The sequence below is a fragment of the Patagioenas fasciata genome, chromosome 8 (assembly GCF_037038585.1).
Source record: "Patagioenas fasciata isolate bPatFas1 chromosome 8, bPatFas1.hap1, whole genome shotgun sequence".
Lineage (NCBI taxonomy): Eukaryota > Metazoa > Chordata > Aves > Columbiformes > Columbidae > Patagioenas > Patagioenas fasciata.
Genome location: NC_092527.1, coordinates 15,178,542 through 15,206,535, shown reverse-complemented (window position 1 = coordinate 15,206,535; position 27,994 = coordinate 15,178,542). Strand labels below are relative to the sequence as shown.

General features: G+C 39.5%; 2 protein-coding genes across 4 annotated transcripts in view; one reads left to right on the top strand and one right to left on the bottom strand.

The window, feature by feature from the left end:
• The first annotated feature begins 214 nt into the window (after window positions 1-214).
• PLAC9 (placenta associated 9) lies at window positions 215-13,595 on the top strand. Its single transcript, XM_065843608.2, has 4 exons — window positions 215-645; window positions 10,840-10,940; window positions 11,854-11,974; window positions 13,412-13,595. Exons 1-4 carry the CDS (start codon window positions 588-590, stop codon window positions 13,420-13,422), a joined length of 291 nt encoding a protein of 96 aa, XP_065699680.1. The 5' UTR covers window positions 215-587; the 3' UTR covers window positions 13,423-13,595.
• Window positions 13,596-14,546: 951 nt separating this feature from the next.
• Window positions 14,547-27,994, bottom strand: part of ANXA11 (annexin A11) — a 33,041-nt gene continuing 19,593 nt past the window's right edge. For all 3 annotated transcript variants that reach the window (XM_065843892.2, XM_071811744.1, XM_065843894.2), the window contains 13 exons: window positions 27,401-27,513; window positions 25,670-26,035; window positions 25,026-25,113; window positions 24,541-24,635; window positions 23,985-24,098; window positions 22,919-23,009; window positions 22,726-22,805; window positions 22,562-22,618; window positions 21,571-21,664; window positions 20,741-20,836; window positions 18,078-18,136; window positions 17,332-17,454; window positions 14,547-15,309 (listed from right to left, as the gene is read on the bottom strand). In XM_065843892.2, coding sequence (XP_065699964.1) covers window positions 15,250-15,309; window positions 17,332-17,454; window positions 18,078-18,136; window positions 20,741-20,836; window positions 21,571-21,664; window positions 22,562-22,618; window positions 22,726-22,805; window positions 22,919-23,009; window positions 23,985-24,098; window positions 24,541-24,635; window positions 25,026-25,113; window positions 25,670-26,035; window positions 27,401-27,513 — 1,436 coding nt within the window. In that variant the 3' untranslated portion in view covers window positions 14,547-15,249. The remainder of the gene's footprint in view (window positions 15,310-17,331; window positions 17,455-18,077; window positions 18,137-20,740; window positions 20,837-21,570; window positions 21,665-22,561; window positions 22,619-22,725; window positions 22,806-22,918; window positions 23,010-23,984; window positions 24,099-24,540; window positions 24,636-25,025; window positions 25,114-25,669; window positions 26,036-27,400; window positions 27,514-27,994) is intronic.

Sequence of the window (27,994 nt, the reverse complement as noted above, 5' to 3'; positions counted from 1 at the left end):
AAGACAAGACACCACAGACAGTTGCCACCTCCCACAATGCTGCCAGGCTTCATCCAGCAGGACTTTGACCTGCCCCCAAAAGATTTTTCTGCAGTGTTAAAAATGAACAAATTACAGAAAAAGCCTTGTAAGACCACAGTATCAAATACTCTGTGTTTTCCAGTGTTTCTGCTTTCCCCGCCCTAGATGAAACCCTAGAGGGAAAGAAACATCCAGCACCCCTTCCTCCTCCCCTCTCCCTTCCTTTTCTTGCCCCACTTGCCATATTTACAGGATTCATAGCTCTTCAGCACATTCCAGTAGCAGACTGCATAAATAAATACAGGGTAAAAAATACTTTGGGGAGCTTGGACCACTGCCAGCTTGCCTGGGTAACTGGACTTTGCGTGGAGCTGGAAGGGTGTTTTTTAAAAGGAGGGAAGCAGAAGAGAACAGCTCAAGAATCTTGGCTCAGCCTGGGCATATTTCCTCCTAACTCTGGCTAAACCTCAGCGCAAACGGTTGGACGGAGGAGTCGGTGCGAAGCTGGGAGGGAGGCTGCGGGGCTCTGCACCAGGACTACGGCAGAGCTTGGAGAGGCTGAAACCATGCTTTGCCTTTGGGCGCTGGCTTTTATTTTAGTCCTGCAGGAGCGAGATCTTCTAGGTAAGTGATTCCAAGCTTGCAAAGCAGAAACTGGAGCTTAACCCTAGAAAGCCTTTGCATGGGGTGGGAGGAAGAGGTAAAGAATTGGTTACTTTATGGGTTTTATATGAAGGTGACACAGGTATGTGTCAAAATTCTGTGGCAATATAGTTTTTAATATAGAACCCTCAATTTTTGTGCTTTTTAAGTCTGTCCTGGAGGCATATTTCTTCAGTGAAGATTTTTCACTTCTCAAGGGAGATGCTGTCACTGTATTTTCAGAAATTTAGAACTGCATTCAAGTGCCAGTACCCTGCATTTCCATCATTACTGTTCTGGCAGCTTTAATAACACACACACACACTAATATACTCAGAAATGAGATAAAAGTTTAAGGTGAATAAAATTTTCCTTTATTCAAACTTGTCTTTTGAGATCTGCTTGTAACAGCACTGTATTTTTTTCTCTTCTACTTTGGTTTACTTACTCCTGAGATTTCAAGATATGTAACATCTTCTCTAAATGCCTTGGGAGTACAAACACACAGTATCTGTAAGCTGAAATATGAATTTTACTATCATTAACATCAGATTAGTGCTAGAGTAACCTGTAATCATATTGTAGCTGACAGCATGACTGAAAGCTATTCAGTTTGGCTAGTTCAAGGGTTTGTAGTCCCCATGTAACCACAAACCTGGCTTCCCAGCCTGTTTGTATTACATGTTTTCTGCCAGCTGAGGCCTCACTTTATTTTCCCTCTGCTCTTGCTTCATGATAACACACAATGTTTGTATTTCATGGCGAAGTACTAAGTTTCCATTACAACAAAAACACTCCCTGAAAAGCTTAGTCCCTTCTGCTCCCAAGTCTTAGTCACTCTTCCTTGCCCTGTCTCCCTCCCGCACAACTGACTTCGTAACATTTAGCAATGATGAACTGAAATATCAATACCACAACAAGGGCACTCTAACTTGTTTTCACTCCACAAGTACTCAATATCCTCTTGTGAACTTCACAAAAGAAAGGTGAAATTAAAAAAAAAAAAAAAAGGTTAAAAGGATATCTTTGTTTATTCCCCCCAAAGTATGGTGTCATTTAAGCTGAAATCATCAGCAACAGATAAAATCCAGCCAAATAGAATAATGCTTGAATAATAACTGCAATGGAGACTAGTACCCAGCATCATGACAGGTGGTGGCACTCAATCAAGGAATCATTTCCACTGTCTCCATGGGCTACTTCACGTGAGGTGGAAAAACTTGTGTCCATCCCAGCCAGGGAGGACCACGGCTGGCTGACTGGCTTAAAGAGGTCGGACCCACTTTCCCTTTGCTACCTTTTCAGTTGAGGACTCTAACATTTGACTTCATTACAGATTCTCCCCTTCAACCCCCATAGGTTCCTCTTAAAAATGGTTCAGGGTTGGCCAAAGTAGAACTTGTATTTTAAGTCAGTTGTTAACACGAACAACCTCATAGCCAAGCAGCCCAGGAGACGAGGCTGGTGCAGGAACCCTTCTGGATGCAATTGCGTGCTCTTGCCAAATGGCCGCAGTTTCTAGTTCTTTGCTGGTCTAGTTGGGCTAGTTTGTGGGGTGCTCTAATGCTGCACACAATGTAGCCCCAGGGCACTGGAGCATCTAACACCTACCCCATTTAAACATCTCCATTCTTACAAAAACCTCCAGGCAAATAATTCTGAGGAGTGCTTCACCACAACAGCAAAGCCTTTGCTGCATGTTTACGCATGGCAGAGAGGTCACCTGCAGTCCTCAGGTAAACAAGCACCGGACAAGCAGGCCAGCCCTGCCAACATGCTCCACGTAGCTAAGCAAACCAAATCCTGAGCCCGTGGTGAGGGAGAGATCAGCAGGAGAGCTCCACAGCAGGCATTGCTGCTCAATACTCCACATAGTGGCATGATTTGTTTTCAAACAGGAGAAGTTTCATCTGGTTTTAACTATAAGCAAAAGAAAACTGACAATGTTTTTTCTTCCTTCAACTAACATATTACAACTTCTCAGAACATTTTGGATCCTCTGACATCCACATGCCATGTCAAACTGGGAAGACCTATAAGGTTTTGGAGTGAAAGGGGCTATTATAAAGGAGGTATTCAGCAGTTGCAGTTAGAGTATTGCCCAGAAACTGGAGAGGAAAAACCCATTCAGAACAGCTCACTTTCTCCCAAAACTGATCACCTGCATTCTCACAGAACAGAGTTTTGCCTCCCAGAGATTAAACTACTGCACTGTAGAACTAAATCCACAGTAAAAGCCAGAGCTGGACTCATATTTCTCTACTAATAAACCAGTAGTGGTTTTAACCTATACCACGTCAGAGGTATTTTCTGTCCTTATAGAAACCTGCCTTTCCAATCCAAGGATTACAGTCTTTACAAACAGTAATGTCTGAGCTCCAACAAGGAAGGAGAAAAAGTTTGTCACAACAAAGTGCACCCAGATGTAGGTGTGTTTCTTAATACCATGAGGCATCTAAAGATAGGGGTTCTGCACAGAAGTGAGCTGTTTCACAGACTTACGTATCTGTAAACCCCTATGTTTTGTTACACTTAGTTAAAGGACATGTATTAAGTTTTGTGGACTTTGTAATCTCCAAGTGTGAAGCAAAGGTTAATACTAATATAAAAAAAAAATCTGGGATCTAGAAATACAGGATTTCTGCTGTTCATCTGCAGGATGCAGCTGTATGTATATATCCAGCTGATCTGCTCTGGTTGAAGCAGTTGTGAGTCTTGGCCATGAATGCTGGGATCTAGAATGTATGAATGTAAGTGTGCATACATATGTACATACATAATTATGTGTATGTATATATATGTGTATATGAATTAGAGTAACTTACCTGCAAATTACATAGCTCACGTCTCTTACAAGAGTGATTCCCTGTAGTCATTTCCCACTGCAGCAGTGAGCAGAAGAGGACGTTCCCTGGCTGCTTGTTCAGATCACCAGCATGCTGAAAACACATTCCAAACCAACAGCTCCCTCACAGGAGCATTGTTATCCTCTTTCCTTTGAATGAAAATATACAAAACTTTAGTGCTTCTTACAATCACAAATATGGTACCACGGCAGCAGCAGAAAAGTGTTTTTTCAAGCAGTAATTTTGCTTCTGGCAGACACCCATGGCAGGGGCCCCAGATTTAGCTGTGTGTGAAAAAGAGCCCACAGGCAGCATGAACTGTCCCTGGCCTTGTGCACTCCCCCTCAGAATCCACTGCTGGGTAAGTGAGAGCTGAAGCTCCCTTGTGAAGCGAGAGTGATGTGGATCATGATAACAAAACCTTCCTCCAAACAAAGCAGTTTTACACAGAAATACATGGCAGCCATCTCAGTCAGGAACAATTCCTATCAAGTCTCATTTCTGATTTCACAAGCACAAGTGAGGCACATTAGGGCCAGAACACATCACAACGTGGCATCTCACATGTAGGTTGATGGGACAGATGAGTTCGAGAAGTGAGAACTGGCAGGCTAACACCCTGGACCACCTTCACTAATGCGATACCTCACGCAACGCATGATGTTTCCTCTTTGGTTCTTCTCTTTCAGGGGAAAAAAAGTATTAAAATAACTTCAAACATAACTGATTTTGGATCTGAAATAATATTCATAGCAGCATATTCTACATCTTGATAAATAGAGTATGAACCAGGTCTGTAAGTTTGAAACTTGACTTTCTGATATGGTTATTTAGCTTCTAAAATTCATATTAAAAATAATCTCATGAAGAAAACTTATTTCAGGATGTTTCCATTATTGTCAGAGGCTTTAGCTCTTAACCCACAGGCTTGTGGGGAATCTTGGATGCCAGAGAAATCCCTTGGATTTTGTTCCATCTTTGAAATCTTTCCAAGACTTGGCATTCAGGTAGCAGTTGAAGTGATGCATAGATTACAGAGTAATCCTTAATCAGGCGTAAGAAACTTCCAACGTACCTTTTTGACATGATTAAAAAGCAAAACAAAACCACAAACAAAAGGAAAAAAAAAACAACCAAACAATCATCCCCTGCTCTCCAGATTCCAGAAGAGCTTTCTACTGTCAATTCTCTGTCTACCTTCTATCTCCCACTTTGGATAGTCCACATTTGCCCTGTGTGGAATTTGCGATGTTGTTCTGCCACAAAAGCTACAGCCTAATAGTCGTATGCACATAAATATACTTACATTTGTATATATTTTTATATATGCATCTATATATAAGCAAATCCCTGCACTTTCCTCCATTGTAAAACCTATGACAGTACATAAGAAGCTAAGAAATTTTAAATATTTATTACAATTCCCGCAGCCTTTGTTGCGATCACTAAATGCAAGAATTCCATTCTCTTTAAGCAACTAAAAACTTTAAACTTTCAGAGATGCCTAAATCCCAGTTAAGCATTAGGCAGTGTTTTACAGAGTACAGCTTGGAAGATGCTCTATGTCTAGCTAAAGACATGCTGCTGAATAGGTAAGGCTTTGAAGACAATCTGTGTGTTAAAAAGCATTTCCAATACAACACATTCTATCAAAATCAGATATCTTTGGCATACTAACAATAACATTTAATATTGATTAAGTAATCTATAATGCATCTTAAAATTAATTTGGGCACACTGGTAATAATGAAGCTTGTAATGGTACAGAAAGTTTGTCCAGCACTTCCACATCTCAGGATCCCAACCTAACTAATGGTTGACATAATTGGAAACTAAGTTTGATGCCTTTAAGAACAGTCCCCAAAATTAAATACGACTAAGAATCTTGCCTTAACATGGTCTTAGGTCTGAAAGCACTAATACTGATAGTATTAGTTCAGGTTCAAAGCAATTGAACCTTTCCCGTATTCAGCTGCAAATTAACTTCACCAACCCCTTTTGTAAACCATGTAATTTCTTGAGCTAGCACTGCAAAATTATGTATATAGGTTAAAGTGGAGTCCAATGCTTTTATTTAGACAAAGAATAATTTAAGCAAGGATAAGAAAATCCCTTCAGAGGTCTGTTGCATTCTTCCCAAACTGGTTAGGGGGTTCACCATTGAAACTTGAGTATCAAGTTCATGACCTTTTTCCTATTGGAACATAAATCCATTGCTACTCCCTTTATTTTTCTCATTAAAAGCTATCTGGCCACATTATGCTATATGTTCCAGGAATAAAATGATACTGCTAAACCTAAGACAGTGCAAACAAGAACACACAGCATAGTATGTTTTCTTGAAAAGTTATACATGTTCTCTTTTATTTCTCTTGTCCTATCTCATTATTTCAGCCTGCCTTAGTTGCCATCTGGTTCCTGTTTCCATCTCATTTGTCTCTCATTTGGCTTGTGGCTTGCTTTGTTTTACCCCTCCCACCCTACTGATCACAACATGAACTCTCATTTAACTTTCAAAACCACATTGGTGATACAAAAGGAATTTTATAGAGTTTAATACCAACAGGGAACATTACAGTCAATCACCTCGACCTTCCCCATAACATCAACCAAAGACCCCAACCCAGTAATTTCTGTATCAAGCTTATAAACTCAGTTTGACCAGCAATGCATCTTTAGGAAGGATGCTTATAAAGGCCTATCAGATCTGTGTAATTGCGTACTTCAGTTCTGTCAGTTACACAGCAAATGACAGCGAAGAGACAGTTATTCAGGCTTATGCTGATGTTTAACATTAGCAACTAGTTGGGTGATCAAAATGAACCATTTAAAAGCATCTGGATAGACAGAATCCTGATAGTCCTAGAAGGGGACTTCACCTGGGAGCGTGTAGAAGCAACATCTTGGGAGGCTGGGGGAATATATAAATGTACAGGAAGCAGAGGAGCTCAACAGAGATATTCTAAAACTAAGGCCTTTGCTCTTAACCGGTTCACTAAGGTTATTTTAAATCTTACTTCATTGTGTTTTCTATCCCCTGCTACAAGACCAAGTTTTGTACAGTCAGGCTGACCACAATACACAGATCTTCACTCTTCATTGTACCACTTCTTCCAAACATCAAGCATATTCTTCAATTAAAAATACCCTTAGTAGCAATCGGCTCAGAGATTCTCCATTTTCCTGCTCTGTTTGCTGATGTCTGACTGTATCACAGCATCAGGAGGTTAGAACAACTCAGCTTTATGGGCACCACCAATGTAGCATAGAGTAATCAGACGAAAACAAGGAACAGGTCATTTTCTCTTCTTGAACAAGCGAGTTCTGATTCTTGATGGAAAATAACCACCCATGTATCAAATAGAATGGACTTCAAGAATTGAACTAAGCATTTCACTTGCAAGAAGCATCAGGTGGGAACTTACAGATGGGAAATGAACTGAAAGGTAACATTACAACAAAATACCTGCCTGAAGTAATCTACTAAGTTTCAAATGAGATATTCAAGACATTGAAATATACCTCCTACACACTTGATTAAGCTGTCGGAGGTTGCAAATACCCACACATTTTAAGTATGTAATTTATACAGCATACAAAGAACAGTTCACTTTTAAAGGCTGTTAGCTTTACAATTTCCTATCAAAATTTTCTGCATTTATGCATGTGCTTTGACACATAGGCAAGTAAAAATTCTAATTTACATTCAAAAAATATTTCTTTAGCGACAAGCGAGCAAGTACATGGAAGTATCCTAGAAGGCCATTAGTCTTTTGCCTACACAGCTTGCAACCTTCCATTCTTCACTCCCTTTACATGGTGACTGCCATTATTATGTGTGGTAGAGGTGCTGCTGGAGAAGGTTATTGCCAAGGGCAGACTGTGTTATTTTCTTTCACCAACTACTATAGAGAGAAGGGCAGTGCTCATAAGCAACACGTGATTCTCTTTGAGCACATGGAAATTACTGCTGCAGCTGAATTGCCTGACCATAGTGACCCAGATATGTGCTACAAGGGACTGGAGGTGTCCTGTGAACAGTCCACCCCAGAGCTAAAGCCTGTGGGTTAAGAGCTAAAGCCAGACAACAAAGTAACAATAAGGGTTTTTAGCAGCCAAAGTCTCAAGCCAAGGGTGAGAAAACAGAAGAAAACTACAGTGACCAAAGCACAGGCTGCCCAGGCAGCAGCAGCAGCCGCCACCCACCTGAAGTACCTGTCATGGCATGGTGGAGAAGAGGCAATCACAAGAGCAGCTCTGCCCCGGTGTGGGAATTGCTGGCAGGCACATGGGCCCTGGCTGAGGGGCCTTCTGCTGGGTCAGCCCTCACCCATTCCATTCTGCGAGCTCTGGGAGCTACACACACCTTAGTTTCTGCTCACTCTTACCACTCGCTAACAACAGCTATCAGATGCTTCATGAGACACTTAGGCTTGGACCACTTATCAGATTTTTTTTTTTTAGACACTGCACTAGACCTGTGATTCTGGGTAACATCTTACAGCCCTATCAAACTCGGACAAGACACTTCCTCCTTCACCCATTACAGTTTATAAGGCGGCAATGTGCTCTGAGTGCCAGAAAGTGCTCTCTGTCCGTGCCAGAAGAGAGGAAACCACCAGCTCAAAGAACCAAACATTGCTGAGTCCTGCACTTCACAGCAACCCCTTTACCCAGTTCGTTAGACGTGCACACATGCACAAAGCTGTGCAGTGTTTTGCTAACCTCACAGTGAGGTGCAACAACTTGGCTATACATACCTATCCTGGCACACCCCTCTTTGAGCAAATGACACTCATCCATCATATCTAACCTCCTCATCTACATACACGTGCCTGGAGCAGCGGTCAGCCTGATGCTGAGGTTTGTGGTAAACAAAAACCTCTTTCACACCAAAGGGCTAAACTAAAGGAATTATTAAAGTGGCATTTGAGGTAAGACCTTATAGCATTTCTGCTTCAAAGAGTCACTTTGAGGATTTAAGGTCTTGTAGCAGGAAAAAGGTGAAAGGAGCCCCTGCACAGGGCCAACAGGCATGCCCACCATGCCTTTAGGGGTCTCTGGGTCAGAATCCAATTCAGGGAGGACAGACAGCTAATTCTCCTAAAGGAGAGCTTTAGGATTTCTTCAGTGGACCAGAACGATGCAAGATGCATGGTCAGAGAAAAAGAAGTGGCCAAAGCTAACTTGAGCTAGCCAACATTAACTCTCTTGCATTTTCCATGTCTAGGGAACAGACAAAACTAAAGAGGCCTGGCATGTAACTTACAGCTGGCCAAAGGCTCCTTCAACAACTACATGCAACTGGTGCTGGCCTAGCCTTCATCCAGACTTTCCACCCAACCTTGTGATCCAGCCACCTACAACTAAGTTAATACAGAGAAGAAAAAACCTCCTGAGAGTTTCTTACATTTTTCCATTTACTCTTAGTCCACCTAATGATTTCTACTACCTCTTTTTCACAGTTCATTTGTAGTTAGATCTGAGAATGCTCTCAGCAATCAACAACCTATCTACAGTTATTTCATCACCATGCCTTCTGCTTGCCATTGGTCCTCCCTCCAACATGATGGGCAGAAGTTCAGCATACAGCTGAATCAGGCCATCAAGCTTAATGCTGAGAGCTAGGGATGGGAATATTGGAAAAGGGGAAATTTTATTAATTCCTCACACTAAAATGAAGCTTACCTTGCTGTTATCCTATTATTCAGAAAGACATGGTTTGTAGACAAAGACTGGCCACTGCGTTGTAACCTCCATTTCTGACACAGGATTTCAGTATCTACAAATTGTCCAAGCCATGATGGAAAAAACATGTACATCATGTACATAAGCAAAAATGTTGAGAAGTAGCATGGTTCAATTGGCCACTAAGTTACAAGGTAATGACACTCCCAAAACACCAACAGCAGCAACAAAAGGGGGAAAAAAAGGGCAACTGCACAGCAGCTAGTGTTTAAGTACCTGCCATATTTCAGTAGTCTTCTGTAAACAGGCAGAATAATTCTTTTGGATTCTGTCCTAACAGCACCACCTCCTGGTCAATACACCAAAAAACCCAAATCAAAATCTCATTACAAATAACTACGAAATTCTCTCTTAAACTCTGCCAAAACAATTTCCAAATTATGCCACACCTACTGCCTCAGATTAAGTGTTACTCTTCTCCTTCCCACCCTCCGATTTCAAGGCTACCATTCCAAGTCAGAGTACATCTCAACCCATCAAACCGCAAGGGCTGCAATCCTTATTGACACGTGTTTGCCGTCATCTGATACCAACGCTTCAGGAATCCCGGCACAGAGTTGCAATGAAGCATCGCAGCAGTTCCAAATCACTGCTCACACGCAGCAGAACTGAGGACACAACTGGCTGCTCTTCTTATGTTTCTTATTGTTCATTAGAACGCAAGCTCACTTTCCTCTTCATTACAATCAAACGGCAACAGAATGAGTTACTGTTGGTTTCTCATTATTATAACTTCTCCAGGTCTCAAACAAAAACAAGACCTCAGTTTACCAACGTGGAGCAAGACATGTTATCATTTTAGTGGTGTTTAAAATACTCCACTACAGTTCTATACACACATATTAATATCTAGATGTTACTGAATGTTGCACAAAAGTTATGAGAAGGGAATGGGCTCCATCAAAGCACAGACACCAGGAGGTACTGACCTTTCACGGAGTTATGGCAGCAGAATTAAACGTTCAAAGAGCAAGTGTTCATGAGTACCGAGAGGTAAATACAGATATCTGACAGGGATAAGTGACTTTGTATATAGCACCATTTATAAGTGATTTGGTCAGCAAACAGCATCAGCTCTACACACTACTATTCCCTTTCCACTGCAAAATCAGACTGTTACGGACGAGTTTCTGGCACAGTGGAATCACCAGCCTGTATCAATTTGGGGTACAAGTGGAGAAACTTAGCTGTTCTTCAAAGCTTTACTGTAATAGCTGCTTCTGAAGAAGGTCTAGGAGGAACGGATGTGTAAGGCAACGCTTAAGTTTGATACTTGTGCAGACAGAGTTAGTCCATAAATTTACCCTACGCAGGTAGGAAAACACAAACAAACAAAACAAAAGAAAAACACCCCTGACAAGAGAAAACAGCTTGTTCCAACCAACCTTGACAATGTGTACAGGCAAGGACAGCACTGAGGTAGAGTTGTAGTTATTGGGAGAGAGGTTCAGTTTCTACCTGGGACTCCTAATTTGGTTTCGTGAACAACGCTGTTTAGCATGCAAAATACCACTTCAGAAGTCAGAAAGGTAAGCACTGCTATTAAAGAGCTCCTGCTAATTAACTGTGGCTGTTTTTCCAGCTGCTGCAGACCCTGTCAGTGTGTTACCTGGAAGTCTGGGAAGAGGAAGTTGGTGTAATGAACATGATACAATCCACGAACGCTTAGATGTTATTGAAGAGGTAAGAGCTATTGTGCTGGTTCCTGGAGCTTCCCAGACCTCTGCCCCACCCTTTTGATCAAAGAAAAGAAAGAATGGTGCTGTTTCTAGACACTGTCCCTTCTCCATATTATTCTGTTTAAGGTCTATTTTTCTTTTTTTCAGATCTCATGGTTTGTAACTATTCATAAAGCCATTATTACCAGAAACATTTCATTTCAATGAATTCCAAACAACTGATTAACTAATCACTGAATATTACTTATCGGCCTTTTCTAAACCGCTTATAAGTATGCCTTTGATATAACAGTCTCAGAACTGATACTTGTAAACTTCCACATCTGCTCAAGGCTGGATATGAATTCTGCAGGCAACTCCAAGACTGACAGAGGAGTTTCTGCTCACTCCTGCAGACATTCCAGAGCTAAATGAACACTATGCCTGGGATTCTAAGGAAAGCTGCAAAGTTTTTCTGCTTTTCCCCATGTATCTTAAGCATCCACAAGATATATGTCTAGTGCTAAGTGTTTCTAGCTAGGCAGCTGCCAGACTGCATGCTCTCGGTTCTCAAACAGCAACATTACCTCTCTCCCGCTCTAGTTCCAGCCCCCTTCTTTCCACCCCATTAGCTTCTCTCATCTTCCATGCAGATTCTTTTCTTGGCTCAGAGATGAGAGAACACTAAAAACAAATAAGTGCAAAGCTATCTCCAAGAAGTCAAATTATGGGCGATTCTTTATACAGAGGTGCTGTAATTTCAGTCTTGCGCAAAAAGTTTTAATACTACATGCCACTAGAGGCCAGCACAACACAAGAAACATTTAAATCTGCAATGCACAGTACAAAATGAATCAGCTGTTAGCATTACAGGCCATCAGACTTGCACTTACCCTCCGACTACTCCTTTTTCCATTTGTCTCCCCTGTTTTCATTAGAAGGTAATAAAGACAGTGGAGCACCTAGAATCGGAAGTGAAGTCACTCCTCAACATCATCAATGAGACAACATCAAATATCCCCATTGCACCAGAAACCCCAGTTATAGACATTTTTGATGGTAAGTATCTAGCGGGATAGACCCTACATTGAAAACAGTGTTACATATGTTATTACTAAATACACCATATTTTCCCTCCTCCAGATATGAAGTAATTCCTTCATTTCATTCAGTGCAGATAAGGCCTTAGCTGAAACACCGGGTCCAATTTTGAAAAGCAGGTTTCAACAGTCACTAAAGAGGGGAGAGGCATGTTGCAGAAAAGGGAAAAAAACTCACCAAAAAACAAAACTCCATCCAAGGAGCTAGATACATGAGCTATATAGAAAGATTGTTATACTGAGCATGTTTAGTCTGAAGAGTATCAATGTCACCCACCAGAATGTGTAAGGCTGCCACAAAGACTAAAGTTGTGGTTTCTTCCCCATTGCAAAACTGAATAAAACAAGAAATAATGCAGCAAGAAAGAGCCAAGCAAAACACAACACAAAGCTTTCTTGAAAGGACAGTGAACCACTGAAATTATAAGACTGTAGTTTCCCCAGCACCAGAAATGTTAAACAAGCATCACACCTTAGAACAGCAGGATGGACTAAGTATCTTGAGGTTTCTTTCGGTTTTAAGATCCTGTGATTCTTTTGTTTCTTGTGTGACAAATGAAACAAAGGACTGCAACAAAATACAAAAGTTATTGGAAATATTTTGATCTTTTAAATCCAATTTTGACTCACAAGCCCCTCACACAAAACATGTTCCTGGATAAACGTTTTTGGAATAAATTAAACCATGATAGAAATCATTTGGATGATACTACCCATTCCGCACAGCTGCTTAGAATGCTCAGCCCTCTTCATCCTCTGCCCAAATACCTATAGTGCATTTAACAAGGTGAGAGACACTCCTGGTGGCAAACAAACCTCTTGTGGAAAGGTACGAGCATTCACAGACATGTTTATGAAGTGAGTTTTGCCAGTGCTGGGTTTTTTGTTTGTTCATTTACACACATACCTGCGTATCTAGTGCACTTACATGATAGAAGGTGGGCTCAAAGCAGACAGCAGTAGAGCTTATGTTGCTCTAAGTTGTTGTAGTTGGCTGTATGGATCTGGTCACCATGACTTTGTCATTCACTAAAATTTCCAGTTTTCTGTGAGGGGCAGTTAATAGGTAACAATTAAGTTACTGCCCTGCAATGACAATTCATTTTAAAAAGTATTCTAGCAAAGTGTTACAGTGAATTTAAAATGGAAATCCTAAGTCCACCTCAGCATATTTGCAGCACATCTACAGTAACTACTATTGAGATGGAGCTTGCAACAACTGCCAAGTGGCTCAAGAACTGCAGAGTTCTAGGACCTTCCTTCTGTGGTTTGGTGAATCAAAGGGACAATTCCCCACTTTAAAGTAGTAGGATTCAAGTTCTAAATTATGTTTATCTACAAAGATTGATTCTGATCTGATAGCCAAAAATAATTCCATCAACTCTTCTCTATACAGATAACAGCTGAGCACTGCAAAGACAGAAGACAGCTGAATGTAACAGTTTGGTTGTCACAAACAGTTGCACTTTTGCTCATTTAATAAGCGTCTGTTTCCAGAATTTGAGCGGGGATGAACAATCCTCAGATGTAGTTTGCTTTCTGTGTTCCTGTGCTTTATAATAAAAATGTATTTACTTTTAGACACTGTGTCAAAGGTTTATATTTTACATCTTTCTACTTAAAAGTGCATTTCAAATACAGAACTCTCAGTAAGAAAATGAGATCCGGTGGGGTCCGAGACTAAAGCACAGCTTAACGAACTTAACTCAAAAGCTTACTCCTTCCCTGGTAAAGAAATGAACACTCACTATCAGTGCAATTCAATGAAGATAAACTTTCAGGTGCAATTTCCTCTGAAGATATGCTTAGATTTTAAACAAAAATAAGGGTAGGGAGTAGTCTGGCTTTGGACACAGCCACGTTGCTGCCATTGACTGAAACAGGAGTCCTGTCTGCATGTCCCAGTCAGATTTGTTATTTGGTTGCATAGTCACATTATTTTGGTATCTTCACATTCCTCTCCCTTGCCATAGTGACAATGCAACCCAGAATTAATTCCAGCATCCACCCCCATGACACCCCCATGTTTTCCCATAACAAACAGCAACCCAGCTTCTTCTAGGAAAAAGGCCCTGCCCAACCTTTGCAGAATGCAGAGTGTGTATGTGTAAAATAACAGGAGTTTGCACACTCTTAATTAACAAGCGGTCTCTTTTCACTCACCTAGTTCCAAACATCTTCCTTCCTTGTACTTTTTAAAAATTTCTTTATATGTTTCTATTTTGAGAATGACAGGCTGAAGAGATGTTATTCATGCTAGCAGAGAATAAAAATTGAGGGTTCTAAGAGTCAGAGAAATTGCAACATGCAAAATGAAAACACTGAGCAGTAACTACAGATTACATGTATCACGTACAGACAGTTGCTCACCAACAGCACACAAGTCCCAAATTCTTGTTAACACAACCACTTCTGAATAATTCTGTGGATTCAAGCAGAGAATTTATATGGAAAAACTAAGTTACATAAAATTGAGTCATCACTCACATGTACATTGTCATGAACACCAAAAAAGCATAGTCTGCAAAGAGTTAGAAGATAAACAGCTTTAATTTCATAATCTCTTCTTACATACATAAATTTAAGGCACAATCTAAAACCTTAAAAACATTAACTACAGAATCTTCACTACTGTCAGCGTTACTACTGCTTTGTGACAGTTGCCCTAGTGAGAGTGAAATGTGGAACACATCTTCCTTAAAAACAATCAAGGAAAGAAAACAGAACTTGACAAAGCTTCATCAAAACAGTCTTAACTAGAAACGAAAACTCAAGGCTGTTCTCTCCATGTATCGGAGAGCAGGTTGGCATGAAATCAACTCCGCATGCAACATACAGAAAATTTGCATGAAAATTACGTGTACTTTTTATACAAAACAAAACCTTAAATCATACAACTGTGATTTTTCTTCCAAAAACAAACATATTATTTCAGCATAATATGAGCAGAAAGGAAATAATGACCTGTTGTTCATGGATTGCTGAGAGTACTATCAAAATCCTGAGCAGATGGCATATAAGCTTGATTTTTTTTTATTTGATTTTTTTTTTTTTGGCATTTATTACCTACTAATTTTGAACTGAAGGGAAGATATATGCAATATTATCTTTAAAAGTGTAATTGCTTTAGGAGAAACAGGTCATTACTTATTTACTTTTGGAGAAAAAGAAAAATATGCTTTAAAGCAAAAACATGAGAACAGCAGCTTTTCCAAGAAAAACTTCATGTGCCATTTAGTCATTTCCACCACACAACTTGAGGAGGATTTTCCTGTAGTCTCCTGAAGTATCACCCTGGAAAGAGAAAGAAAAAGAAAAGTTGAAGACTTGTGGGTTGAATTAGTAGAAAAAGAAGTGTAAGCATCCTAAAAACAACATTAACAAGCAAAAGAGATGAAAGCCACGGCTGAAAGAAAGCAGATATTAACATCTTAAAAAAAATAATAATAAAAACCTGTCAATTAGAAATCATCCCAACACAAGTACACAGTAAAATCTGCTCCTTCCATAACTGGAACCAAAAGTGTCCATAGAGAATATACTTCTTTAGCAAACTGAATTCGGTATACCGGTTCAACCACTTACCCGGGAATAGTTCAGTGAAGAACTCTCATTGAAAAGCTGTATTACAGCAAAAGGTACGTAAGTATGGAAAAATTAACACAGAAGTTCTGTTCCTTGCAGTCAATGTGGTTTTTTTTCTAAGGACAGCGAGTGAAATTTTACTGTTTATTATGTTCAAACCTTAAAAAAAAATGCCCTTATGCCAAAAGATCTAAGGGGTTTTTTTTCATAACCAGAGAACATTGCTCTCATGTTGTGGGCAGTGAAAGTCAGTATGGATGCACACACAAACAGGCACTGAAAACACTGAAAGATTCCATGAACAGAAGCAATCAGTCACAAAAGGCCCTGCCAGCTGGTTTTGCCTGGTGCTCTTATGAGTCAGAAGTGTTCCCTGGGAGCTGCTCATCAACTGATTTGGTGGATGAGGCTTGACAATCCTTTTCACAGAACAGCTTCAGCTAGTGCATTTATTTCATCCTTCATCTTCAGGTATGACTGAAAACTGTTTTATTAAAGTAGTGACAAAGAGACTCCTCACAGGATAAATCCCGTGCAGGTGCAAAGCACAATCCACAAAATAGAAAACATTCCTGTTTATATATGCATTGAAAGGAAAGAACTGCTGTCCACTTACAAAAGAACAGAGAAGAATTAAGAACTTTCCTTCCAAGGGTGTTTTCAGCTGTTTTTACAGAAATAGGAAGCAGTTTTCATGCACATAACTGTGTGCATGCATGCCTCATATTTACAGAAACCAAGTTTTGAATTAAGTTCAGCCCATTAAATGAGTATGACTGGTTTCTGAGCAGTAAAGTTATTTCAATGCTAGATCAAAAGACAAGGAGGAAAAAAAAAAAGACAGACATAAAGCTTTTCCACCAATGTCACACTGTTTTTCACTCACATTGGTGGTTAAAGGGCATGTAACTACTGTAGTAGAAGCACATCTTCACTCCAGAGTTACACAATTGGAAAAAGCTTCTGCTAAGTGACCCTCTGTGCTGCAGAGGCAGGAAGACTCCTGGTTGCTGACAGAAGACTCTTTTGCACACATTATCCTTCACTATCTTCACAGGATTCCTTCCAAACATCTCCAAGTTGCAGCCCCTCAGTGTCAACAGCAGAAGGAATAAATAAGGGCTTAACAGACTGGGCATCTTCACTACAAGGCCAATGAAAAGTGGCCACACTCACTGTATTCCAGCTCTTACTACTCTCCCCATTGGTCAGGCATCCTCTTGACTCTTGCTACAGCGGTAAGTAGCAGTAGTAGGGTGGATCAGCCACTAAAGAATCTGAAGTCTAGCTTAATTCCAAAATCTTTTACTTGCAAGAGAAAGAGGAGGCAACCTTTTAAAAGTGTACAAAGAGCTTTCAACTCTTTAACACACACATGAGGTAGAGCATCATCGTTATTCAATTGAAGGACTCTGTGGTTTCTACAAGATCATATACAGAGACTGAGACACAAACCAGACTTAAAACCTGGTCTCAGAAACCCCTCTGTACTAATTTCTCTTTTCTTCCTTGCCTGTTGACTTCTTTCCCATCTCCAGCTCATCTAGCCCCCACACAAAAGCAAGTGCTGTCTGTTCTCTGGCACTTCAGCCTCCGCTCTCCCAACAAATGTAGCAAACCAGACACAGCCAGCTACACTCGGTGCAGTTAAAAGCTGTTCTGCTTAAGGTTCCATGTTCTACTTAGCAGAAAGGATGCCACAGCGAGGAAGATAAAATCTCCCAGTCTTACAGTGATATCTGTGTAGAGGGATCTGCCATACATCCGCTTGTACTCTGCACGTATGTCCAGCAGGTCAACCTCGCTGCGTGATACCATGATTCGAATCAGAGTTCTGTCTTTTGTTCCCGCTCCCTGAAACGAACAAAAAATCAATGTGTTAATAATGGGTGGAAATGCTGGATGATACAGTACTAATAAAAAAAAAATGTATATATATATAAAGAAAATCACGAGCCCTCAAATGATCAATAGTTTACCAGCATAACCCCACTGACTTCTGTAAGCCCGAACAGAATTTGGTCTATCATACTTTAACAAAGTAAACTTACCGGTAGGACACTAATACGTCACTTCTCTGGAAAAGAACAGTTAGGAAGAAAAAAAAAAAAAGAGGGGGTAGTCAAGAGGCACAGGGGGTCAGGAAGGTTTGGTGAGTTTAATGGCCTATTTATTTCTGCTAGATCTCACTACTTAAAAGATATCAATTTCAACAAGTCTTAAGCAGATTTTATTTTATGAAGTGAAGACTTTCTTCATTTAAGGTATGGTTGTACGCACATCTTTGTTAAGTGGATGAAATTCATATTAGCTAGATTTTTCCACAGTCTTTCATAATAATGACTGCATCTTGTTAGCCCACTGAAAAACATAATACCTTTAGTTGAACAACTCATTCCAATGAGCTGTACAAACATTCTAAAAAAACAAAACCAAAACACCGCTATAAGTTTATGTATCTTGTCACAGGTACCCACCTTCATGGCTTTCTGCAATCTCTCTGCAAAAAAAGCTGGCGTGTTCTTGAGGCACTTAACTGCAAAAAGAAACAGTATCACAGAAATCAGGTATTAGTCCTCAACTGGTCCTCAGAACTCGCAGCCATTTTTTGAGCTTACCCTAAACAATTTTACATAAACATTCACTTGATAGAATGCAGCTTCCACTCCACTTAGTCACTGAAATTATTTCTAATTCAAACAGTAGCTGCAATAAAGTTGGAGAACCTACTACACTTGATGGCTCAAAGCAAACTTTTCAGTTACTAGAAACCATCTAGCATGGAACAGCCCTAATGAATCTTTGAAGTCTAATGACCAGGTTCTTGTTTATGAAGAGGAGATGGGGAGGGGGAAAAAAGGCTTCAAGCAACACATAGTTAGTGCCGCTCCTGGCTTTTTCCTTATTCAAGATTTTTTAGGCTACGAATCTGCAAGGTATGACAAATTTCAGTCCTGCCCTAATACGAGTCAGGAAGCTAGGAAAGAAACCTCACGCTTATTTTAAAGTCAGCTACACTTTTTTTTTTTTTTAGACATAAAGTTCACCAGGACTCCTGAGAAATTCTTGACACATTTATTTAGTAATGACTGCATTTCATATTTAATTAGTACAGTTCATTAGAAATCTGAAAGAGAAAAATCTAAATCAAATTACTGTCATGTTGATCAAGATATGAAAGAGTCCTCCTTCACACATCAGAATTAAAATCTATATATTAATCCTATGTTAGTTACAACTAAATGATCATGCAATCTCTAGCAAACTACACAGAAAACAAACCACACCTGGCTGGCTTATAGTTTATCGCATAAAAATGTATCAAAAGCAATCACGCAAATTCACTACAAAACAAAAGGGGTAAACCTAAATACGCATTTCACAGCAACACACGTTCTATATAGGAAGAAGTACTTTTCTGAATAAGAAAATGTAGATGAGAGAGCGCAGTTCACCACACACAATTGTCATTGATACATATAATACAATTCAAAAACAAATGACAAATGAAATGCATGTTTCTTTATCACTGTATTTAGCTAAAACAACACACTTGCACTTTAAGATGTTTGAAGATGTTATTATAAGTTACCAGTTGTACAATCCAGAAAGCTTTAAAGAAAGCAAAATTAAATATTTTCGATTAGAAACCCTCCTTTTACCCTGACAATAAGGTTCACAGAACAAACAATGCTAACATCATTGACTTATATATGTGTATGTATATATATGTGTATATACACACAAATAAAAAACTCAACCCAAAATCTATTCAATCAATGAGTTACAAAGTAAATTCTTGCTCAAAAGGCTGTTGACTCCTTTGCAAGCTACAGTCCCAGTTCTGAATGGACATCTACATGGAGACCTATCAAATGATTGCAAAACTCCATGAAATGAAATTACTTCCAAACTCTGACAGTACAGCTTCTTTACTGAGGCCATTCTTTTCCACAAACACTGGGAAATATTTATTTTCCCTCAGATTTCTAACAACAGTTTTTGAGGTGACAAATTCTAAATCCTGGAAAAGGTCTGCAAACGTATCACACCAGAGGAGCTGAACCCAGTTTGGGTCATTAAAAGGCCACTATAGAGACAGCTTGGCCAAGCAGAATAAGAACAATAGTTACACAGTTCACATACGCACAATACAGGAGTAAGCAAAAACATGAGAGTTTTAAAATTTATTCCCATTTTTCCAAGATTTTGTTAGAAACTTCCATGGAAAAAAACTAATGAATTTGAGCCAAACGTCCTCTCCCATCTCGTTTTGAAGTGATACAACGTACATTCTTCCTATTTATTTCCATGGGAGTTTTTTTTTGTTTTGTTTTTTTCTTACATCACTTTTCTAGTCACTACCATATTCAAAACCAAAGAACACTTTTAAAGCAGCAGCTCTAGATACCACAGGAAATTCACAGTAATAAACAGAAAAAGAAATGGAGATGTAAAGAAGCAGTCTGGTCTAAGAGACGAGAGACAAAAGACAAGAGAGAAAAAGAGGTCCACAATTTTGTCTAGAATAAAACATTCCAAATATAACTACTGCACAACAGCTTGAGGCCTTGTCCCAACCTCATGGAAACTAATGACTGCCTCCGAAGGGACAAACAACAGTAGACTTGAGGTAAGAGTCTTTACTCGAGAACCTCAAACAAAGATTTAACAAAGCTGTGACCACAGGAAATGTGGAAAAAAATAACCTCTTCACAATCAAATTTCAGTTTTCTTTCTACTAAAAGGAAGTAGAAGTAACTAACTAGAGTGCTAATGCTTATATTTTGCTTGATTTCCAAATCTGTCCCAAATATTACATTCTCACTGACACAGCGGTTGGTACAAGTTCTCATCACTTCTGAAAACAATGGAAAGTACAGTTAATAATTCTCTCCCCACTTTAACATGTCAAATTTAAATTCTGCAGCTGCCTGAAGCAAAAACTTCATCTGTCATTTTGAGGTAAATGAAATGCCCTGCTTTACTAGCCACAAGCGACTTTACAGAAAGCTCAACATAAAAAGCAGAAAACTGGCATTATTACTAAGAAGATGATCCTTAGCTGGTGTCACAGATGCCACCATCTCAGCCAGTTTTAGTGTAATACCAGGAACGAACTTGCTGAGACAACACCTACCTACAGCCAGCATGCCCTTTTCCAGGTCTCCAGACATTTCACGACAGATGCTGCTTTCTATGTCCCGGTTACACATCCTCTGGTACTCGCTGAAGACTGTTCAGGGAAGAGAAAGAAGAAGAGGTGGCACTGGTGCATGCTGCACGGCTTCACTGCAATCGCACTCCTCAGCTTGATACTACAGTACACTCACACAAGTTTTAACATCTCAAAGACTAATGCTGTTATCAACCGTACTGTTCCAATTACATGTCATCACACTCCTTCTAGCTTGTCTAGTTCCGTACTTATTTTTCAAGGGCTAGACCAAGAAACCACTGTAAGGGAAACAGTGAAAATTCTTCTAGGAAAGATTCGTGTGTCAATAAAATTAAGAAGAAAACATTCAAGTTACCTCACACACACACCCCTTTCCTCTCTGTGTAAGTGCCTCAATATGTAGAAGACTGGAAAAGTTCTATATAGTTACTAAAAGATTTCTACCACTATAGACTGATATAATACCTAGCAAGTAAAAGGGGAAGGGAAGGATTGCAAGTGTCTTGTGCACACACAAGCATGCAAAATTCAAAAAAATCTAGTTTTTCAATTCTTTTATCAGAGAAACATTTGAACAAGTATGACCTCTACCTGTTCTGATATTTAGGAAATATGATCGTAACGTGCAGCTCTTGTGTACTCTTTCTCTCAGCAGAATTCACCCTGCTTTCCACTGAGGTATCATTACACCCATTTTACAGACAGGAAATTCAGGCACAGAGCAGTATTGTACATTTTTATCATCACATACAACAGAACCAAGTTATTTTTTATATAGAGGACACCATTACCTGCTCTGAGGTGGGCTCGGCTTCTCACGCATAGAATGGCATTGAATTTGGATTCATCAGTTCCTAGACGGTTCTCTCCAGCTGCATATAGCTCCTAAACACAGAAGAGAATTCACGCGTCATTACTCAGAAGAGCAGCCAGGCTGAAAAGCTCAGTTACTGATCTGCTTCCTTACAGCCTCTCCTCCTTTTGTGCTTATTTCTTAGGCTATCTACTGCTGGAAAACAGCAAGTAGTTCTAACCTTCCTACAACATGTCATGCTTGCAGTCTACCTCGCTTAGCTTTGAGCATAAATGCTCACTCACAAGAGCTCCAGATTACTAAGGGAGGAAAAGTTATTTTAAAAGTACCTGAAAACTGTTCTTCCTAACAGGGTTTACATTTAGCTTTTTTCTATAAATGTAGGTATGTTCTGGGACGTTACTGGATTTTGGCTATGGTATACTATGTAGAAAGCTAATTACATTACTATTTATATGAGTGTAATGTGCTGAAACAATCCAAGGTTTTCTCTTTGCTATGTGGTGAAATGGAACGCACAAAAAAAGTAATTGGGCAAGAGTTACTAGGTCCAAGTGCTGTATTTGCTGCAAAAAAACAGAGTTTCTTAAATAACAGGCAAAAGCTAATGCAGGCGCTTAATAGATTAAAACTTAATCCACACACATATCACCTCAAATCTCTTTGGACCATTCCCTTAATAAGTAGCACAATGGAGTCACCTAACACCTGGAAAAGCCAGAGAGCTGACAGAATGAGAGAGGAAAAAAAACCCTACAGACTCTATTGCCAAGAGCTTCATCTCTGTAATGAAATTACACGGCTCTGATGCTCTGTGAGGGCTTTTCATATCACTTCCATCTACTGAAACAAAAGCAGTACATCAGGAGATGTCACAAGGTGTCCAAAACTAAGAGCAAGCAGAAACCACACAAATTTCAGTGTACTGAGTTGGCTATACTTAGAAATGATGAGGAATTTCTACTGACCTGCACATCTTTTTGCACAAGAGACATGTCAACAGTTGTACTTTCATCTCTGTTTCCCTGAAAGAATTTGAAGATACAAAAGTGTTACTGGTGGGCCTTTTTTTAAAATAATATACTACAAACACTCACAAAACTCAAACTCCAAAATCCCAGCATGAAAGTACCTGAGAAAGTGAAACCAAAAGCCTCTGAAAATGTCCAGATGTGTCACTTTTTATTGCTTCCTCCAGAGTTTTCTTAAATTCTAGAAGACAGACACAGTCATGAATCATCACACACCTCTGCTCATTCCCTAAATTTATATTGTCAGTCAGTGATTAAGGAAGAAAATTGTAATGGAACTGTAGCAAATCTAACCTGCTTTATAGACCCTGCCGAGTTCCTGAATATGCTGATTGCTGCGAGAAGCTAAGATTTCGATGAGACAATTTTCATCTGTGCCAACGCCCTAAAACAAATCATACAGAGAAAACACACTCTTCAGATTGAAAACTTGTTTCTACAACCTAGTTTAAAAGGAATGTAATAAATTATCCAACAAAATATAATTCAGAATATAATGTTGTTATAGGAGAAGCCAAACCGAGTAGTTTAAATGCTACTTATAACACATTTCCAGACACACATATGTATTAGATACAAACAGATAGCAGTTCCAACTGCAATCCAGCTAATATTATTTCATCTTCATATGTACCTGAAAATTGCAGCCAAAGAACATGTAAATATACATACTGACTCAATAAGGGAAATATTTATTTCACCTTCATTTAAACATTGTCTTGAAATACAAATGTCTGACCTGTTTTTGTTTTAAAACCTAAATGTTTATAAAATAGTCTGATTGCTTTAAAGGAAAATATTTTAGAACAGGTTCAACACAGGCTAGGAAAATACACTTTTGAGGTGAGGGAAAAGATTAAAAAATATGTATACCCTGCTCAAAAGTCTTTATGAACCTATTTTTCTGAACTATTCTTGAGTACTGAATGTAAAGTCACTGGAAACTCTAAGTTAAGTGGTTTCATAATCAGTTCCATCACAGCTCAAAGCAAAAACTCAGAAACAAAGGCATCCCACGCAGTGGCTGGCTTAGAAGAGAGCTGCCTCACTGGCTTACTCAAGACTATGTAATAAATAAACTGTTAGAACTCAGTTTTTGACTTTTTTGTGTATTTACTTATTGACTTTTTTTTTTTTTTTACAACACCAATCTTGCATTAGTCTTTAACCTAAGGGAAGAATTATTTCTCAATTTTACCATCATATACCTCCAAGGAATGGGCTACAGATCAGTTAAACAGTGGATTGAGTTTCTGGGTGGAGAGGAATGAATGTAAGTTTGAGCTTTTAAATGACTACCAAAAATTTTATCAGTTCAAATATTTCCTCTATCTTACAAAGTTGTATCTCTTACACAAACCTTTATAGCTTCCTTGATTTCATAAGCATCAAACATGACAGGTGTCTTCATCATTGCTAAGATCGTCCTCTCAAAGTTACCTGATAGTTCAGACTTGAGATCCTTGATCAAATCCTAATGAGAAGTAAAAACAAGGGAAAAAATGCATAAAAACCAAAATTGAGAAATCTAAGCACCAAAATTGTGGAGTTTCATTAGAATTCTCCATGTATAAGCATCAATAATATATCAAAGTAAAGCCATTCCACTTAACAACACTAAAACCAGCTTAAAGTAACATGTATGTCTACATAATTAAGGTCCAATTAAACGAACTGAACAGATCAAAGAGTCAAAGTAACCATTTGTCAGAGAAACTGCTTTATATGCTTCATCTGAAACTCTGCGTGAAGCAGCCAAGAGCAGGTAAAAGCAGAACCCTAAATAGGCTATGACTTGTGAACTACCTTCCCCTTAAGCAACTTCCAATCCTTTTCTCCAAACACTAAGTCTTCTGTCTTCCAGTGAAGGAATGTAGACTCATTTCTCCTTCCTTCTGTTCTCATGATGTATTTACCTTTCCATAAGCTGTTTTGAAGGACAGGATGATCTGCTGACGTTGCTTGTTTGAACGACTTCCAAGGCAATCAATAATGGCCTGCTCATCGGTTCCTGTACGTGCACACGGACACCACAGAATGAGCGCATACATCATATGAGGACTCAGCTTTCTGTTCACATTTGATCCTATCTCTTCTAAAACCAGCTGAAGGATGTGTATGCCTTTAGTTCATCTACGGCATCTTCTCTAGTGTACGACCACAGAACTTCAAGCTCGACTCTCAATCACAAACACAGTAATACAAAAAAGACAACCCCAAATCAAATGCCAAACTCACTATGTTCTTTACACCTACATGCACTTCCAATAATTCTGCTGATAACCAAGAACATGCATGTGAACTAGCCCACTCAGTACATGTGTCACAATGGACAAGGGCATTGCTGAACCAAAGCTGCAATTCTACTTTTAACAAAAATGCAAATCCATAGACTGCTCACCAAATCCCTTCATGGCCTTCCTTAACACTTCTGCATCCTTCAGAGGGTCAAATCCTGGTGCATCGGTGATTGTGCCTCGGTATCCATGCTAAAATCAGACCAAGTTGAGTTGTTCATTAGAGTTAATGAGGAAAAGCGTGTGTTTTACTACTTAGGTAAGATGACTACTGTTACCATTCTTCTTTTTTGTTAGAAAAGTAACAGAGAAAACTCAAAAAAAAACCACCTTAAACAATTTGTTCACTTTTACACTCAAATTATAAGAAAATGCAAGGCCAAGAAGGTTCACTGATATTGAATTTACTGTCCAATTAATTAAGGTTTGATGAAACTGCATACATTATACAACTGGCAATACTTTGTTAAATTAGGAAAGGTAGTTTTCATGATTTTTGAATTCATTTAAAATCTTTCTTCTTGGAAAATGTGATAAAACAGCATTTCTTTCCAGTCATATGAGACTACATTGCTTGTATTTGGAAAGGATCCCTCTATCTCTTCAGACAAACTTCTTTTCATTACTTTTGTTTCAATTTTAGGCTTGGTTTACACAAAAAAAAAAAAAAAAAAAAAAAAAGTAGAGAAACACACATGTGGTTACATCTCAAAAAACCAAACCAAACCAAAACACTGAATGCTCTTACTGTTATGGGAGAGACGGTAGGCCCAGTAGTTCCTGGGTAGGAGGGTACAGATGGGTTCACAGGTGGGCCTGGTGGATAATTTGGCATGGGCTGCTGTCCTGGGTAAGGTGCTGGCGGCTGTCCTGGAAAGCCCATTGGTTGCTGAGCAGGCGGTGGCGTGGGCTGGCCTGGCACGGGGCCGCCTGGGTATCCCGGGTAAGCTGGCGCATTCCCTCCAGGTGCAGGATATCCTCCATAGGATGACTGCTGTCCTGGGGGAGGTTGCCCAAAGCCACCGGGAGGGACCGGAGGATAACCCCCAGGTGTTGAAGGATATAAGCCTTGCGGTGCATTTGTCCCTCCAAAGGTCCCCGCTAGGTTAGATGCCTGCAATGACAGCCAATGAAGCAAGAGACAGGAAGGTGTACAAATGGTTGAGTTTCAATAATGTGCTTAACACAACCTCCTACTGTATCCACACAGATAGGTAGTTCTGCATCTACAAGGAACTTCGCAATCATCATGTCTTACTAGCAAGATAGAAAAAAAAAAAGTATTCATTTGACTCTTGCTTTACTGTAAACATCAGCTTCCAAACATCAGGAAGCAGAACGAACAGACACATACCTGCCACTGCATCCAGCATCACACACCACTCACACAGAGGAGGACCAATAGCCACGCACCTCTTACTCTAAAACCTATGACAATTAATCCCAGCAACACAAAACTATGCTTATGACTTCTCTGTCCACGGCTGCCTTATGCATCCACTGCATCATCTGAGTGCTAGGATTTACTATGTGCAACCTCTGGCTGGCTTATGATGCACTGGATGTACTAGCAGTTTACAACTGGCAACAGTTCCTGGAGAACATTTGGAAAGACATCTGCAGAAACTGCCACAAAGACACTCCACTCCACATGCAATATCATCTTCCCACGCGAGACACTCTGACCCTCTTCTACAGAGGAACCATAAGAACTGACATTTGATGACCGCAGTGTTCTCAGAAGCCATTGCTGTGGATATTGTTATGTGCGCCTCAGACAGTTTGCTGCTCTTTTTGACTGCAGGTTGCCAAATCACTTCATTTAACCATTGTCTCAGAAAGGTATCTATAATACAAAGGTCTTCCTACAAAATGTGCATTGATTATGCAACATAACAGGTTTCTGAAGACTAAGTTGTCTGAAGTATCAGTCACTTCTTCTCTATGAAAAAAAAAGTCACATTTGAAACATCTGCATTTTCTTCAGTCAACGTAAAAAGTCTTTACTGTCATTGGTTAAATATCAGTGCTTGTAAGAGACAACTGATCCCAAATTCTTTTCAGGGAGGAGTCACTGATTGCACAGACTTGTTCCTTATTTAGAGCAGCCAAAATCCAGGTAATAGACAAAATCTGGACTGTGTTTGCCCATGGAAATATACTAAGAGTGGGTATTCAGTGTTAACAGTCTGTTCCTCTATTCCTCTGCACAGCAAAGTCAAGTTATGTTACTTCTAGATACATGACTTTGGAAGTTAAGCTCTTAAATCAACATGTAACATAGGTCTGCTTTCCTAAAATAAGAAATTGCTTGCAGTAACTGTTTTTTTCAATAGATTATATTGAATGCTCAACATCTAAATAATCTAGACATAAAGGCACGGAACTCAAGAGATAAACTTCTTAGTGGCAATGCCAGAAACACATCTTTGCACTTAAGGAAGTCACAGTAAAACACATTAAAGGAAAGCCAACTCACCATTCCAGCCATGTAGCTGGGATTGAACTGACTGGCGTAGCCAGTCACATTTTCTAGACCGATTGGAGGTGGATTTGAAGGTGGATAGGCAGCACCGCCCCAAGGACTGCTACCTGAAATCAAACACACCTGTGCTGAAAGCAGAAACTACACCTTTTAAAACTTATTCCATACTACTTACATTTCTAATGTGATGTCTGTTCAACACTAGCAGTTTGGGAGAAGGAAAATCAACCCAAGAGGTGCATGGTAGCAGTGCAATTATGATATAAAGAGACACCTCATTGAATATTTCTAATCATGTTATTTATCACTGAATATATCCATTCTCATTTTAAACAACTCTAAACATAGTTGAAGGTTGACACTTAAGAGTTAATACTGTAAACACCATCTTTTGACTAGAGGTAGTTTCTCTTAAACTACAAAGTTGTCTGGGTATTCCAGTAGGAAGATATTATTTACTCCTTTTAGGCTGCTAATTTGAGGGATGTCTAACAGAGTGTGACCCAGTACATTCACAGATACCCAAGTCACAAAACGTGGCTGCACATAGCAGTACAGTCTTGTTCATACAGCAGTGTAACTAAGCCA